Source organism: Meriones unguiculatus, chromosome 18, assembly GCF_030254825.1.
Source record: "Meriones unguiculatus strain TT.TT164.6M chromosome 18, Bangor_MerUng_6.1, whole genome shotgun sequence".
Classification (NCBI taxonomy): Eukaryota; Metazoa; Chordata; class Mammalia; order Rodentia; family Muridae; genus Meriones; species Meriones unguiculatus.
The window spans coordinates 31,063,664-31,079,838 of record NC_083365.1 but is presented as its reverse complement, the minus strand read 5'-3'; the positions used below and the strand labels follow the sequence as shown (position 1 = coordinate 31,079,838).

General features: G+C 36.0%; 1 protein-coding gene across 2 annotated transcripts in view; it reads right to left on the bottom strand.

Moving 5' to 3' along the window:
• Ano3 (anoctamin 3) overlaps window positions 1-16,175 on the bottom strand; it is a 261,999-nt gene that overhangs the window by 86,694 nt on the left and 159,130 nt on the right. For both annotated transcript variants that reach the window (XM_060371385.1, XM_060371386.1), the window contains 5 exons: window positions 13,832-13,963; window positions 12,620-12,726; window positions 9,848-9,903; window positions 6,482-6,603; window positions 2,004-2,138 (listed from right to left, as the gene is read on the bottom strand). In XM_060371385.1, coding sequence (XP_060227368.1) covers window positions 2,004-2,138; window positions 6,482-6,603; window positions 9,848-9,903; window positions 12,620-12,726; window positions 13,832-13,963 — 552 coding nt within the window. The remainder of the gene's footprint in view (window positions 1-2,003; window positions 2,139-6,481; window positions 6,604-9,847; window positions 9,904-12,619; window positions 12,727-13,831; window positions 13,964-16,175) is intronic.

Sequence of the window (16,175 nt, the reverse complement as noted above, 5' to 3'; positions counted from 1 at the left end):
TGAAAGAAAGAATGTGGGCGGATCAGAGGAAGTGGAGGTGGGGACTTGGAGAAGTAACTTAATAAAGGTATGTTATGTGAGAGAAAAAATCTATTTTCCATAAAAGGCAAAAAAACTCACAGAAAAGAAATATGACTGCATTTTGATTGTTTATATATTTTCTTTCTATAATAAGCCGACCCATATCTTCAGCTGCTTATCATTTCACTACTTTGTAACAAACAAAAAAGAAGTTAATAAGATAGTAATATGAATCAGCACAAAACAAAACAGTCTCTTCCCTGCCTGCCCACCAGGATAACAGTGAGGACTCAGTCACGTCTGGCACCTTGAATGGAAAATTTCAGTCTCAAAATTTTGGAAGTCAAGATATTCAGTGCTGCTTATCTTGGTTTAGAATAGAAAGTCTGACAAGCTCGTAATTATAGTGTGACAGCAATGATGGTAATATAATACCAGAAAGAACAGAATTGAAGAGTTTGTTAATTCCTTTCAAAATACTCCTTGTACTAAAGGTTAAAGAATATTTATTCATACAAAAAAAAAAAAAAAAGCCTAGGTCTGTCCACTGCTACAAAATCAACAGAGAAAGTAAACTTATTACCTTTTGTGTACATTTCTACATTTTGTTTATTTTTAACTTCGTTTGGATCAAGGGAGTTGTCTGTATCTTAATGTAAACTATATAAAGTTTGGAAATTATGAGAATGTTCTCCATGAATCTAATCTAAGCAGTAACTATTGAAAATAGATTCTTTTTCATATAATAGAGCCTTACTATAGTTTCACATTCCTCAATGCCTCCCAGTTCTTCCCTTCATTCTCTCTCTTTCAGATCCATTTCCTTTCTGTCTCTCAAAAACAAAGAAGAGGCATCTATTTGTTAATACTTTGCAAAAGAAGAGTTTTCATTCCAAGACACTTTTGACTATAAATAACAACCTGTCCTGTAAATTCAGAGGATAACTCACAAAATAGTATGGAAGAAAAAAACCCAAAAGAAGCAGAGAAGGAGAGGGTTAAAGTTGAAGTTTATACAGGATGTGTTGCCTCTCAGGATCAGCGTGATTCTTTACATCCCCAAAACAAACCTATGTTTGGATCATATGTTTTTGCTCTTCAGTGCTTGTCTTGAAAACAAGTAAATTCAGAGATTTCAAATCAAGGAGTTTGGTTATTCAACTTCACTGCAATGGAGATACACAAGGTCTAGGCAAAAATATATATAAATGTAAATATTTTGAAGAGAAATATGGAAACTAGTATTTATGATCCTATATAATTTTATATTGGCACGAGCTTTTAGTATGTACTTCCTAGTAGCAAGGTCATTACAAAGAGCTTGACAAAATATAGAGTTTTGACGAAGGGAATCTCTTTTTTAAAAAAAGAATTGTTTAATTATTTTATGTATATGTTTGTGGCCTGACTGTATGCATATGAAGCATTGTATGTGGGTGTCTTTGGGAGCCATAAAAAGGTATCAGATTCACTGGAGCTCAAGCTACATGTGGTTGAGCCAAACTCAGGCCCTCTGCAAAGAGTAAGGCTTTTAACTGCTGAGACCCGACAGGAATTCTTTGTGTTTTGAACTTGATCATATAGGGTTAAATTCATTGTTATACTTGTGGTGAAAAATAATGCATTGTTCGTAAGAATAATTCTTTCCTATTTCTAATCTTATGTCACTCTATCCTTAAAAAGTTAATCATATTTTTGATATAATATTGATTTTTGTTAAACCCCACTTCACTGGTATTTTTAGATTATGTAACACACACTAGAAAAATAAATTTAGCAAAGAGATAAAAACTCTTGGAACATATCCAAAAGAATTTGCATGTAAAACTATCAAAGTGACATTTTAATAGAGCTTCTGGTGTAAGAAAAACAAAACAAAACACATAGAGAACAGTGCTGTATTATTTACCTCCACCATCCATAGGCATCTGCCCTTTCACCAAGAAGGTCAAATACCTGGGATAAGTCTCTTCATAGCTCACCTTACTTGACTTTCATTCATCGTAACTAATCCGTAGAAGAAAACACACAGGCCAACAACCGCTGCAGGAATCAACATTCCAGTATACCATCCCAGCCAGGCGAAGTATAGACCAATCTTCTCACCAAAGTACAGCCTGCACAAAAAGCCAGTCTTCAGTTGGATTGATGTGATATGAAGGAGCTGACCATCTCCAATGCCACACACAGTGAGGTTTTCAAATGGAAACTGAGGCTGCCAGCCTAGGTGATTGTCAGCAATACTCAGATATCTGATACCCCTGGATGTTAATAAATCCCATTATGGTAATGACGCTTTTTGTGTTTTTCCTGTAAATGTGGTCACTGGTGGTCACTGTAGAGTCAACACAAGACCAACTTTCAACAGTACCTGTTTCTACTCCAACTTTCATAAAACAGTTTTGTGACCCAATCCTTGTCCTGTTTTATCCTCCTAATAGCTTACCATTTTAGTCTGTACCTAGCAAAGCTTCTTTTTTTACGAGTATAAAAGAAAAGAAAAAAAAAATATCATTTGACCTTTTGGAGTCTCAGTTCAGGGCAAACTGGCACACCTGGCCTGACATGCTCATGCTATGGTCTGCAATGTTACATCTCGTCTTCTTCTATCAAAGCTCTATCTCGCTCTCCAAAGCACATTTCCTGTAAGTATCACTGGTCTCTAAATAAATTAAAAAAAAAAAACAAAACAAAACAAAAAAAACTCCTTCTGTAACTGGTATTTGTCTTTGTCTTCCCATGGCTTCTTCCAGGAAGCTTCTCCTGACTCACTCTCCAGCCCTTGCAAGGTGCGTCTGTGCCCTTGTTCCCACGCTGGCCTAAACCATGCCCTAATTAGTGTCATCAGTCATGATACCTTCTAATAACTCTCCTTCATTTCTCAATTCCTTTTTACCTCCAAAACATTTTAAGCTTCAAGAAGGTAGTGTTGCCTTGCTTCACGAGCAGATACTATTAGAAAAATAAAAGAAGCTAAAGGAATTAATACAGTTTATTGGTATTCAGTTGATAGAGAAGGGGCAGATTAATGAGGTAGTTCTAAGATCTACTCAATTGTTCTTCCCTCACCCACTTCAATGCTGGTTCTTATGGTCCTGTAATTTATAATGGGCTGGTAGAAATAATTTTACATTTCCCTATTTTCCTACTACCCAACCCACTCCAAATACAGGGTTAAAGACTGATGCTTCACAGTTCTTGTTGTTGGGAAGAAAACTTATTTATTATTTTTCATCAAGAAGTCTTCACTTTCTGCTTGTGAACAATGGGATACCTTCCTAATAATGAGGATAGTGGGCTTCAGAGACCAGCCTGCCCATACCACCCTAATACATTAAAAGTGCATTTTGTTGAAGCTTAATATAAGCAATATTTTTAGACTAAAATATGATTTAAATCCAATCAGATTGCAACATATGTCAGGAGATGAAGGACCTAGCTACAGACAAAGAAAGATGACCTTACCCTAGAACAGGTTTTTACAATCATCTATAATACTTAATTGTTCCTTAAGGTACACCAAAACCCTGCAGAGGAAAGAGAACAATTCCCCACTGCTGCTCAACCAGAGCATTCTTTTTGTGTCTCTTTTATTTAAAGTTCCCCTTGTGACATTTCAGTTTATGATCTGTCACCTGCTGAAATAACTTCCATCTCAAAGCAAACCTTGGCATCTTTGATCTTAGAAATAATTTAATTCAACAACTTTGTTCTCAAAATTTGAATTCCTCTGATACCTATTGTTAAAATTGTTTGAAATGTCATACCACTGTTTTTGAAACTAATGATTTTTAAAAGTACTCCATTGGATGTCAAATAGTTTCCATGGGAAATTAGATTGAAACTAAATAAGCTTTATCTTTTAAGTACTTGACTCAATTTAAAAATAATATAAATACATCTCCAGAAACGATTGCTCATTTAAAGGAAAAAATATGAATTGACAACTTTTGGCTTTCATATATCACGATAAGGCATTTCCTTACTTAATATGACAATACTAGAGTTGCATGCAGAAAACCCATTAGCTATGATCAAATGAACCAACTATCACACACCATTTCTCCTTCATTATTCAGAGGAATCAACACAAAGACCCATGCACAACTTAACTACAAACAGTTAATGCTCTGGAGCACTGTGCCTTGTACAAAATGGATGCATGAGCTCATGTGGGTTAACCGGAATATCATCTTCTACATCACTGCTTCTGTTTTAGTCACCGCTGAGTTCCTAGGAAGTACTGTCTATTGAAATATCACCTTTAACTCCTTTATTACATCCCCTTATTCTGGTGGTCCTTTCATAGTGCATCATTATTTAGTCACTTTAACTAACACATGTTTTTATTTATTTATATTTTTCAGGAAAATTCCCTTCTCTATAAGCAATCAAACAATAGGCGTTGGATAACCCTAGATGTTAGTAATGGAAACCCATTTATTCAAAATATAGTGTTTGCTGAAGCAAGAATAGCAATGTCACCTATAGACAGAAATGGCTGCTCACATTGAAATGCTAACTCAAAAACCATCATCTTAGTTCCTATAAGTATTTTTGTGAACCAGCACATCTCACTATGTAGAATCCATAAATTTCCAAAACAATAATCTTTTTACCTATATAAATTGGAATAATGGTATTTGCCATGGCTGCTAGGACATATGGCTGGTTGTGGATATACTCAGCTACTAACATTTGCTGCATATTCACACCGTGCATCTCCAAGCGCTTACTCCTCTTACCACCACGTGTCCCTAGAGTTCACCCTTATCCGCAATTTAAAACAACTCTGTCTTCCGGACAGTCTTTTTTGTTTTCAAGATGTATCTGATAGGTGGATCCCTTTATCTTGGGTCATTAGTTGTCTACAGCTGCTTTCTTCCTCAGGTCACAGCTTGTATCTGGCACCTCTTCCCATGGTTAGTCATTAGTTGCTTATGGCAAGTCCTTTCTCCTCTGCATCTTTTAAGATCAGGTTTAACAATTGCTTCTGGTTTTTACTCTTCCCTGCACATGTCATCATGTGTTGTCTCTCATGATCCTACTTTCCATTTCTATATATAATTCTTTACTGAATTCTCTTCAAGCACACCTTTAGAGTTCCTGCTGACACAGACTGAGAGTGTTTTAAGCTACTTCATATTTATATTCTATAAACAGATAAAAGTTTCAACACATATAGACTGAAAATATGAATTTGTTTTTCTTTTATTCTGTAGATATGCATCAATAGTTGATTAATCAAGATCACGTACTATATACTTTTTGTATAAACAATGTTTTCTTCACTAAAATAAAGTGCATAAATCAAACATAATATCTGAAAAATGATACTGAAGTCGGGCATGGAAATACATTACTTTCATCTCAGCAGAGGTAGGTAGAGCTGTCAGTTAGAAGCCAGTCTTATTTACACAGTGAGTTCCAGGCCACTCAAGGTTATATAGAGAAACACTGTCACCAAATAATAGATGATAGGTGTATAGATGTCAGATGATAGATAGATAGGTAGACACATAGATGATATAAGATATATAGATAGACATATAAATGATAGACAGAGATAGGTAGACAGACAGACAGACAGATGAGTTAAGAGCAACTACCAATAAGAAAGTACTTTCTTGAAAAGATAAAACACCTTTTGAAAGTCAAATGTATCCAGTCCTGTGTATCACTAACGTCTACATCTACAGATTCTGGCACCCATAGATGGAAATGGTTGTGTCCATACTAAGCATGCATGTTCTATTTTTATTGCCATTCATCCCTAAATAACACATAATATCAACCCTTTCCCTAACATTCACATGGTATTAGTTATTAGGAAAACTTTCGGCATGGTCGGAAATATGCTGAAGTATATGTAGAGGTTACGTGCAAACACTACACGATTGTATAGAAGGAATATTGACACTGTGAAGTGTGGTACTTGAGAAGAGTTCTGGAACTAACCACTTGTGAATCCTGACAGACTACCATGTACGCACAGGTTCGGTATTGGCTGTTTTCCTGTCTGCCTTCATAGCTGTTGAGTGCTTCCCTTTGTTTTGATTTTTAAGGTAGTCAATTGTTCTGGCCTCATTGTAAAAGACTTATGATGAAGTTAGACAAGGAGATACAAAGAACGTATAACCCAGGATCATTTTCCTTTTGTTGGTATTACCAACACCTGGTACCTGGAATGCATAATAGACACCATGTAATTTCCCCTTTACCCTTTAAGGTGATAGTCAATTTCTGCTGTTAACAGCCTCTGATTGGCTTAATGGTTCTTCACATCCATTGTGTAGCCAATCCCCTGCACTGAGTTCCTTCCACTGAAACGCCATGCAGTGGTTTCTTCTCTGCAGATTGTTTTCTAACTGACACAGCTGTGATAAGAGTAATTCCAAGGCCAGGGAAAATGACAAAAGAACAGTTAGCTACTTCTTACCAACCAGTCCGTCTGCAGTACCTGATTAAGTCCAGAGGCTGATGCTTGTACCACACTCCCCAGCGTGCCCAGCGCTCATACAACAGATGTCTGTTATTCTGAGGCCCGTGGGTTTTGATGGGAAGGCTACTCTTGTAGGCCCCCTGAGACAGATGCAATAACGTAGATTAGAGTACATTCTCTTACCAAAGTTTGAACTAAATAAGGACTACTATATCCCTAGCAGGGTAATTTATCAACTTAATGAAATCAATAGAGATTGAATACTCAAGCTCACCACTGGAAGGGTAGATGCCATTATCACAGGAAATACGATAGTTCTGTAACAATAATGTTTTGAATATTTTTCAAATAAGTTGGGCCTATTTTATTTAAGAAAAGAGAGTGTATATTTTATTTTCTGGAATTCAATTTCTTTTACTTAAAAAAAAACATTATTATTGACAATATCAGTTGTTCTGTATTATAATCTTCAATTGAGGAACTGAATAGCATTTTGCTTTACTAAGTGAGCTGCACACACGAGTTTTCTTTTACTTACAGATGTTACAAAAATAAATGCTAACTTAAAAGCATGGTGTTATAACCTTTAGAGCCACCTATGTGTTTAGACCCTAGGGTCCTAAAAATTTATGTCAGATATTTCAAAATTTAAGTAGTTAAAACATAACTTTTCTTTCAAAAATTTTTGTGTGGGTTTCTTGTGGTCGAGGGTTCCCCAATCACAGGGGCTGAGAGTCCTTATGAAGCTTTCTTGACAACTTGAGCCCTGGTTTTCAAGTGTCTCAAGCTTGCAAAGAGATAACATATGTGCATGTCATCTCTGACTCTTTAATAAAATAGAAAAAAAAAATAGGGCAAGAGTGACACACATTCAAAGTGCAAGACCAAGGTATCCTTCCTAAAATAGCCCAAATATTTAAGGCCTAACGATTGGAAATTAAGAGAGGAGAGAAAAAAAATCTTTATTTCAAGAGGAGCATATCCACTGGAGAAGAATACTTGCTTTTGAAACTATGTTGCTGTCTGCAAACTCACCACACTTTTGCAGTCAGTGGTGGTAAATTCAATACATGGCATTCATCCAGCCTTTGTGGTCAGACCATATAAATGTCTATGTGCTAAAGTTTAGGCTACCTGGGAAACCACTGTGCATCAGACACTTACCAACAAGAACCACACTGCTCTAGCTTGACACTGATAAGTGGTGGGCTGCAAGGGAAAACTGGCTGAAGAGATAACTGCACTCACTCAACTCATGCACTTGTGAGCCTCTCTGAAAGATCAGACAACAACAGTGTCCCTAACCAGATCCTTGCTTGACCCTGTCTCCACGATCCATCCTTAAAAACCTGCATATATTTGCCTGATGTTTTAGAAAAAAGTATTTCTCATACATATGCACCTCTGGCCCATTTTGTTTACCCTTTCCTGTCAGTTCTCACTAAAAAGATTTGTTACTTTCCTCTAGCTATTGTCAGTTTTGTAAGAGAAAAACAAAACAAAACAAAACAAAAAACAACAACAAAAAAAAAACCAACCCTCTTAACTAGGAATAAAGATTATGAGACTGGACTTAATACCCTACATCAATCAAAAAGAAAGACATAAATTTTAAAGTATCCTTATCAGACTGTAGAGTAATATTATTGACTATAATTTCTTCTTCATAATCTTGATTTTTATCCCATGAGTAAATAGTAATTCTAGTCAATAGACATTTTCTAAGCCCATTTTTATTGTTTCACAGTTATTTTCAACATATTGACAATTCACCCAATTGTACTTCTTATTCTTTTGGTGTATATGTGTTATGAATTTATATTTTAAATAATTTATATACATAAATTAAAACGATTGTCATCAACCACCCAGCTATGGCAGCCGGCAGATTTCCAATGAAAAAAAATCAAGTGAGTTGTCACTGCACAAGCTCATTTTGTAGAGAAAATGACTGTACCAAGAGAATAAACCAAATCTCCCTTTGTTAAATTAGTCCCTTAGATGTGCTTCTCTGATCACTTAGCTACTTACTATTTGCTATTTGAAATGGTGTTTAATTTTTCTAAGCTGTGTTCCTTTATATACAATGAGAGAATAACATTCCCTTCCATCTGTGTTGTCACAATCATGGGAAAATATGTGTCGGCTCACAAGATGAATCATATGAACAAATTGCTCATGATTACTGCCTGTTTTTTATTATACATGGCATTATGTGGAGATCATTAACTTTTGGCTTCCTATGATTATAACTGCCTTTGATATTTTACCTTCTTGTAACTGGATTATATATGTTTATAATGGAATTATTATTACTGTAACTAAGATAGGGTTTTTCTCAAATGAGAAATAATCCACCTGGAACATTTAACTCATTAGCAAATACATTTCCAATTCATTTTATTTATTTATTTCCAATTCATTTATTTATATAGAGCTGCAGATTTTTCATGTGATCTAACTTTTGAGCTCATGGCTAAAACTGTGAAAATAAAAGAATGATGGTTTTTGAAAGTACAGAAAAGAAAATCGTAATTTATTTTAAGATGTGAAACAAGTTTAAGAAACATAATTCAAGAATATGCTTAGTAGAGGCTAATGAGGAGTTCCACAAATGCTGTACTAGTTGGTAAGCGCCATCCACAGCAACTTGTAGCAAGGCAATAATCTGGTTATTAACAAGGGAAGTAATATATGGAGGTAATACATGACTTTCAGGAGTTCTGAAATAAGAACTACAAGCCGGAAACCTGTCTTATTTGGAATGGCTGTGCATGTCAAGCGGGTTGAAACACGATGCATTGTTTTGGAGCAGAGGGTAGCTAGAATGTTAAGCTGCCCCTGTAGAGAATGGGCTTCCTCCCATAGGGAAAGCTGTAGACATGTGTAGGAGCTGGGGCCCCTCCCTGTGCAAATAAGAGATGGTAATAGGGTATTAATCCACTGTTGTAGATATGGGCACCCAGATCTAAATGAATGAAATGGTTTAGGTGTTGTAATGGTGTGAATGAGAAATGTCTCTCATGGTCTCAGGCATTTGACCACTTGGTCCTTGGCTGGTAGAGCTGTGAGGGTTTAGGATATGTGTCCAGGAGAAGAGGTATGTCACTGTGGGTGAGGCTTGGGAGCTTACAGTCGCAGCCTGCTTCGTTCTTGTTGTTGAAGGTGGGCGCTCTCAGCTTTCTGCTTCATCCACCATCTTGCTCTTGCTGCCATGCTCCTCCCATCATGAACTCTAACCCTCTAGAAACGGAAGCCCAAATAACCTTTTCCTTCCATGAGTTACTTGTAATGGTGCTTGATCACATCAACAGAAAGTAAACAATAGAGTCCCAGAGAATGAGTTTGTTCTTTAATTAAATGGAAAATATCTTTCAAAATTACCTCATGAGGAGGGAATGCTGCTATGTATGAACCATTATTTATAAGCTTACGGATACCTAGAAAGAGAACAAAATTTTGAGTCAATTTCAATGAAGGATTTTCTTTAAAGCATATATAAACGCACATGGAACAAAAACTTATTTATTTTATTTTTATTAATTACAGTTTATTCATTTTGTATCCCAGCTGTAACCCCCTTCCTGTATCCCCTCCCAATCCCATCCTCCCTCCCTCTTCTTCTCCTATGTCCCTCCCCCAGTCCAATGATAGGGGAGATCCTCCTCTCCTTCCATCGATCCCTAGCCTATAGGTCTGATTAGGACTGGCTTCTTTGTCTTCCTGTGTGGACTGGTAAAGCTGCTCCCCACTCAGGTGGAGGTGATCAAAGAGCCAGCCCATGAATTCATGTCAGAGATGGTCTCTGTTCCTATTATTGGGGAACCCTCTTGGAGACTGAGCTGCCACCGGCTACTTCTGTGCAGGGGTTCTAAGTTATCTCCAAGCATGGTCCTTGGAGTATCAGTCTCAGAAAAGACCCCTGTGCCCAGATTTTTTTGGTTCTGTTGCTCTCCTTATGGGGCTCCTGTTCCTCCAGGTCTATTTTCCCCCTCTTTCCTAAGATTCCCTGCACTCTGCAAAAAGTATGGCTATGAATCTCAGAATATGTTTTGATACTCTGCTGGGTAGAGTCTTTCAGAAGCCCTCTGCGGAGGACCCTGATAAGATGCTCAATCTTCATTCAGAAAGGCAAACAAGATGGACATCAGAAGAGGGAGAAAACAGGGAACAGGACAGAAAGTAATTTTAAGACTCAAAGTAATTCAAATGACCTCCATCGCCCTATCAACCACAGGGACAGTGATTCTGAAAAAGAGGGTGATAGTCAGCCTAGATGTATTCTTGCCGCATTCACAAGATGCAAGGATTCATTCTGGAATATCTCAATATGATGTGCGGTGCATGGTTCATTTCCACTTGTTGGGACCACATGTACCAAGAAGAACTTTTTCAGCCTCTTCTGAATCCCACAAGTTTAGTCAAAGAATTTTCTGTTCCCAACACTTGACAGGAAAGATTGCTGCACCTAGAAACGTTTGTTTGTGCTAAGCGGAAAGGACGTAAAATGTCATAGTCAGACTTGACATCAGTGAAGGTGCCTATAGGAGGTTTTCTGTTGAGAATGAGCACCGAGACAACGTTCTAAAGAGGAATTTTTATGCATGACAGAAATATTTGTACACTTATTTGTAATATTTGTACACATATTTGTAAATATGATATCCTTTATCATAGGGTAAGCACAATTCCATTAGATGCTCAGTAAATAGAATATAATGAGTGCTTATCAGAGAGTGCTGTACAGTAATTTGCCACAGTATTTTTGTATAATATGTAAGGACTTTAGAAAGTACTTTGTAAGTTTTTTAAGCAATAAATAAATAAATAAGCACACACTTATATTTTGAAACAATATATTTTAGCTTCTTCTATAAATTTGTCACTGAAAATAAGGAATCATTTTTATTTTAGCTCTTCTGTGTTTAACATATTTTCCACAAAGGATATGTGTGATACCTTTATAATATTTTGAAACGTTATTTAAACGTATAACCACAAGTTTCCACACTGTAAGGAAAAGTTTCAACTCATATTATGGTTTCAATTATTGTATCTTCAGAGATTTTCTTATTGTTTTGAATAAAGTTTTAGCATCCAAGATAACTGTTTTGATTGCTCAGCCACAAATGAATTGTTAATCAGAAAAAAACACTAGGCCCTGAAGATTCTTCCAAACACAGTAAACATGAAATGTTATTCTTTTTACCTGTGTAGTTCTCCATCATAGCACAATCAGGAAAGCATGATGATCATTTCCACAGGTTGTAAGTTTTTGATTAAAAAGACTTTAGGACTTTTGGCTAACATTTTTTTCCTCAATGTTGCAAGTCAGCCTCACAATAAAAAGTTAACTTATGTATTAGCTTTGTTTTATTCCCAATTCTGTGTAAGGTTTGCAATCTAGTAACAAATCTTCCAGTTTTCTTTTTTACTATATATGTACTAAATAGCTAACCCTATTAAATGACACAAAATTTAATAAGTTAAAAGAAAGTGGTAATTTAATATTCCACATATAAGCTTTCATATGTTTCTTGCATACTCTTCTAGACTTTCATTTATTTCCTTATTTCTATGTATTTAGAAATACATACATTAGACTAATAGTTTTGTAATTTGCTCATCTTTACCCACTGAATTGTGAAGGTTTTTCAAATCCAATAATAAGCTAGAAACCATTTTTAACCGCTGAGTTGAAAACCTGTATCATAAACTGTTTAACATGCAGCACAAAAGAAGTTAATTATATAAGTATATATTAACAGATAGAGGCTCTTAAAATTATACTGATAAAGATAAAATACATAATTTTTAATGGGCTCAAGTATCAAAAATTGTGGATGTAGCATATTTGATGTTTCTAATTTTATATTATAAAGCCATGCTGAACCCTTTCTATGCATATTTTCATTACAAATCTATTTTTTTAGATAAATTTTGTTCTTAAGTATATGTATAGTTTACTTTTGATGTACAGGCCAAATGCCCTTCAAAATATTTTTAATGAAAGTTAGAAACAAAAAATATTTATAGAATTTTTTTCTAATATGTTAAGCATATCATACTTAATGAGGAAAGGTAAAAAAAAACTTCAATTATTATGTATAGAACTTTTTTATACTTTTAACTATGCCTGTAAAATAACGTTCTTACCCACTTTTGATATCCCATTTTCATATTTCGTGCGCTCCAGCATGTGGTAAACTATCCTGCTTCGAGTAGCATTGCTGAAGAAGGTGTCCTTATTGTTTATTATAAAGCTGTTAAGACAATGGGTCTGGTTTAAATATTTAGAGCAGAATACAAAATATAGTCATAAACATGAATTTCAGGGTGTCCACCCATTTGTCTATATAATAAAAGGTAACATATATAGGACATTCTAGGATGAGTAAGGTTATCCTTTTTAACAATATCAACTGACAGATTAAAAATGCCTATAGAAATACAGATAATTGTCAAATATTCATTTTAGCATCTTCTTTCAGTTTGTAAAGAGGTCTTGTTATTCCTGTTTATCTTGTTTATCATAGATTAGGAGAAAATTTGTCACTTACTAGGTAGTGTTTGTATTACTTCAGGCAATGTAGCTCTAAACAGATCACATTAAAAATTGGTATCATCCTCACTGCAGCATTTTCCACTCTAGCTTATCCAGTTTACAGAGTTTAGTGATACCTACAGTTCTCATTTTCCCTTGACACCCTAAAATATCCCTCTGTGGGAATGAGTAGCAAGAGGCCTTGTGAGCACGGTTGCTACAAACAGCAAACAGGGAATTTCAGGATGAGAGGATGGATCTGTTTAATAATGTCCTGGGAGTCTCCAAGCAGTAGAGTGACCTGGATTGTAACACTCTGGTTCTAGGTACTTTAGTTCTCTGAAAGATGAACCATGTCTTTGCCAAAAGTCGTAAGTCTCCGCATTTGTGCTGTGTGTCCCCTGTAACTGGAGTCACAGGCAGTCAGGAGTCTCCATGTGTCCTGTGGGTCCCCTGTGACTGGAGTCACTGGCAGTTGTGAGCCTCCTCGTGTGTGCTGGAAATTCTTCGGTGAAAGCGTCAGGTGGTTTTACTGTTGAGCCTTCTCTACATCCCACATAGTTATTACTTCTGAAGAATATCTAGGTTACCAGCCTATATATTAATATTTAATTATTATGTGCTCATATCTGAGACATGAAATTAATATAGAATCAAAGTCCACTTAGTGATGTTCCTAAGTTAAATATAAACTCTAACACAATTGTATGACCTATTTGGTGACCAATGGAAATGCCCCAGTTATTTAATCTCTATAAGCAACCTCAAGAAGACAAAAGTACAAAGCCAGAACATAAATGAAATGAAAAGGGATGAGCACTCACTGGTGAATCCTGGCTCTGCTGAAAGGGCCAGTGTAACAGGCTGACTCTTCCAGCTCTGGAAATGCTGACTTGTCAAGAACCATTGGGTTTTGGGACATCCACTTCTTGATTCTTTTGAAATAGTTTTGTACCCTGGAATAAAGTCAAATTTTAGAACTAGATAAGTCTTTTTTTTTTCCCAGAGCAATGTTAGGTTTCTGTGACAGTTTTCTTAAATATTAGGGGAAAAAAGATTCTAGATGACAGATACATACCACACACACATGCACACACAAACATGCCTCATACATACACACACCACACACATGTACACACTCATGCATACATACAAATACATATATATACACATACAAATACATAAATTCCCACATCACACACATAAACATGTATATACACATAACACACTTGCAGATGTACACATGTAAACATGTATACACACACCTGTACACAGATACACACAGATATACACAAACACATGCAACCCACACACACCACACATGTGCCCATACATACACATACACACATGTCTACACACATACACACTTGCACACATGTAAACACATACATTATACAGATGCATACACCTACACCACATACACGTTACACACACATACACAGGCACACACACTCCTGTTTTCTCACAGAAGAGATAAGTAGTGAAACAAATCCTGCATATGTTTGAACTCTCAGAGGAATAATACTTCTGTAGAAAATATTTTAAATTACCTTACATATAGGTGGAGATATGAAGGAGTATTTTAAAAAGGTAGTATAATAAACTTCTTAAAGATGTGTATATGTGTGCATCTGTAAACATGTCTTTACAAAAGTGTGAATTGGCAAGTAAATGACTATTATATATACATATATATGTGTAAATTGGAATAATTTTCATCATTTTCCTTTTACAGAGTGAAAAATAAATCAAAACAAAAGGCTGACCTCCAGTGTTTATTCTGAAAATCTAAATTCTGTTACTATAACAACAGCTGTTTTCATTTAAAAATACCTTTCAGTGTTTCCACAGTGATAATGGTGGATGCTGGGGAGTTTTGTTATCTACTGCAACAGGGAAGTCAAAGTAGGACAGAATGTCTCTAGATGTAAATATAATGTATCTTTTTGAAAAATATATAACGTATCTTAACCTGAGCTTTGTCAGTTCTTCGAACTTAAAAAAATATTAAGATCAAAAAGGGCAGGCAGCAAAGGCTGTGTCTTAATTAATTCAAGCAATTCTAATATGTAAAATCACAGTAAGGAATTTTAAATAAGAATTAGTTCCTGCCAAAAAGCTTCGGATGTAAAATCTTGATGATTTCTTACCAAGCTGGACCATCACTGGGATGCCCATCATGTTCAGCTTGGAGGGACTACAACGCTTATTTTAAACCTAAGCTAACAAGGAGTTTCTGAGGTGATTCTCATCGTAAAGAAAGCCTCTGGGTTAATAAAATATGATTGTATCTTAAGGTCAACGCAAAGACCTGTGGAAGCACTAGAATACAGGTCAATTCCTCTAGCTTTTTAAAATCCAGCCTTGCTTTTCAAAGGCAACGGAATGTGCATATTACACGACTGAGGAGCGCTCTATCTGTCAGCTTCTGAAACTAGACACAATCCTGAGCTCATGTCTTCGGCTGTAAAGAGAAACGATCCCATTTATCCTACATCAGCAAAGGGTCACAAAGAATAACCCCAAGGACGCTTGAATAACACAGATGAACTGCAGCATGTAACGGCCCATGATCTCTGGCTGAACGAAAACAACCTGTAAGTGGATGTGTAACGTTTATAGAAGGACCTTCAACCGTCACCTTTCATGGTTAACAGAAAATAAGCAAACACCATTACCAACTTAGACTTCCGCAAATAAGAGAATGGAAAAACTGTCTCAGACGATGAAAAAACATTGACCCTGGATTTGAAACCAGATTTTTAGAGCCTAATTAATTTATTTCCTTGTTCTTTGTTTAGTTTTTCCATTATTAGGTAAAACAACGTGAGAGGTAAATGGACAACAGAAACAGTGTAGTACGTGTTCAAATGGTCGAGGTAACAAGGTGAGAAATGAGTGTTGTGCCACTGTTTATTTTGTTCCAAACGGTCACACCAACGCAACTTATATCATCAAAACCCATACGTGTTTATTGTGCTGGATATCTTTGTAATGCTGGGTTTTCAGGTAAAACATGAAAATTGCTTCTAACATAGTTTTACTCTTTTACTAAAAACTAGGGGAAGGAGGAAGACTACGTAGTTTACAAATACAGATCAGAGGGCTCACAGGATCTCACTAAAGCGCAAACTGCCTCAACATCTGGGAAAGCTCTGGCTGAGACTG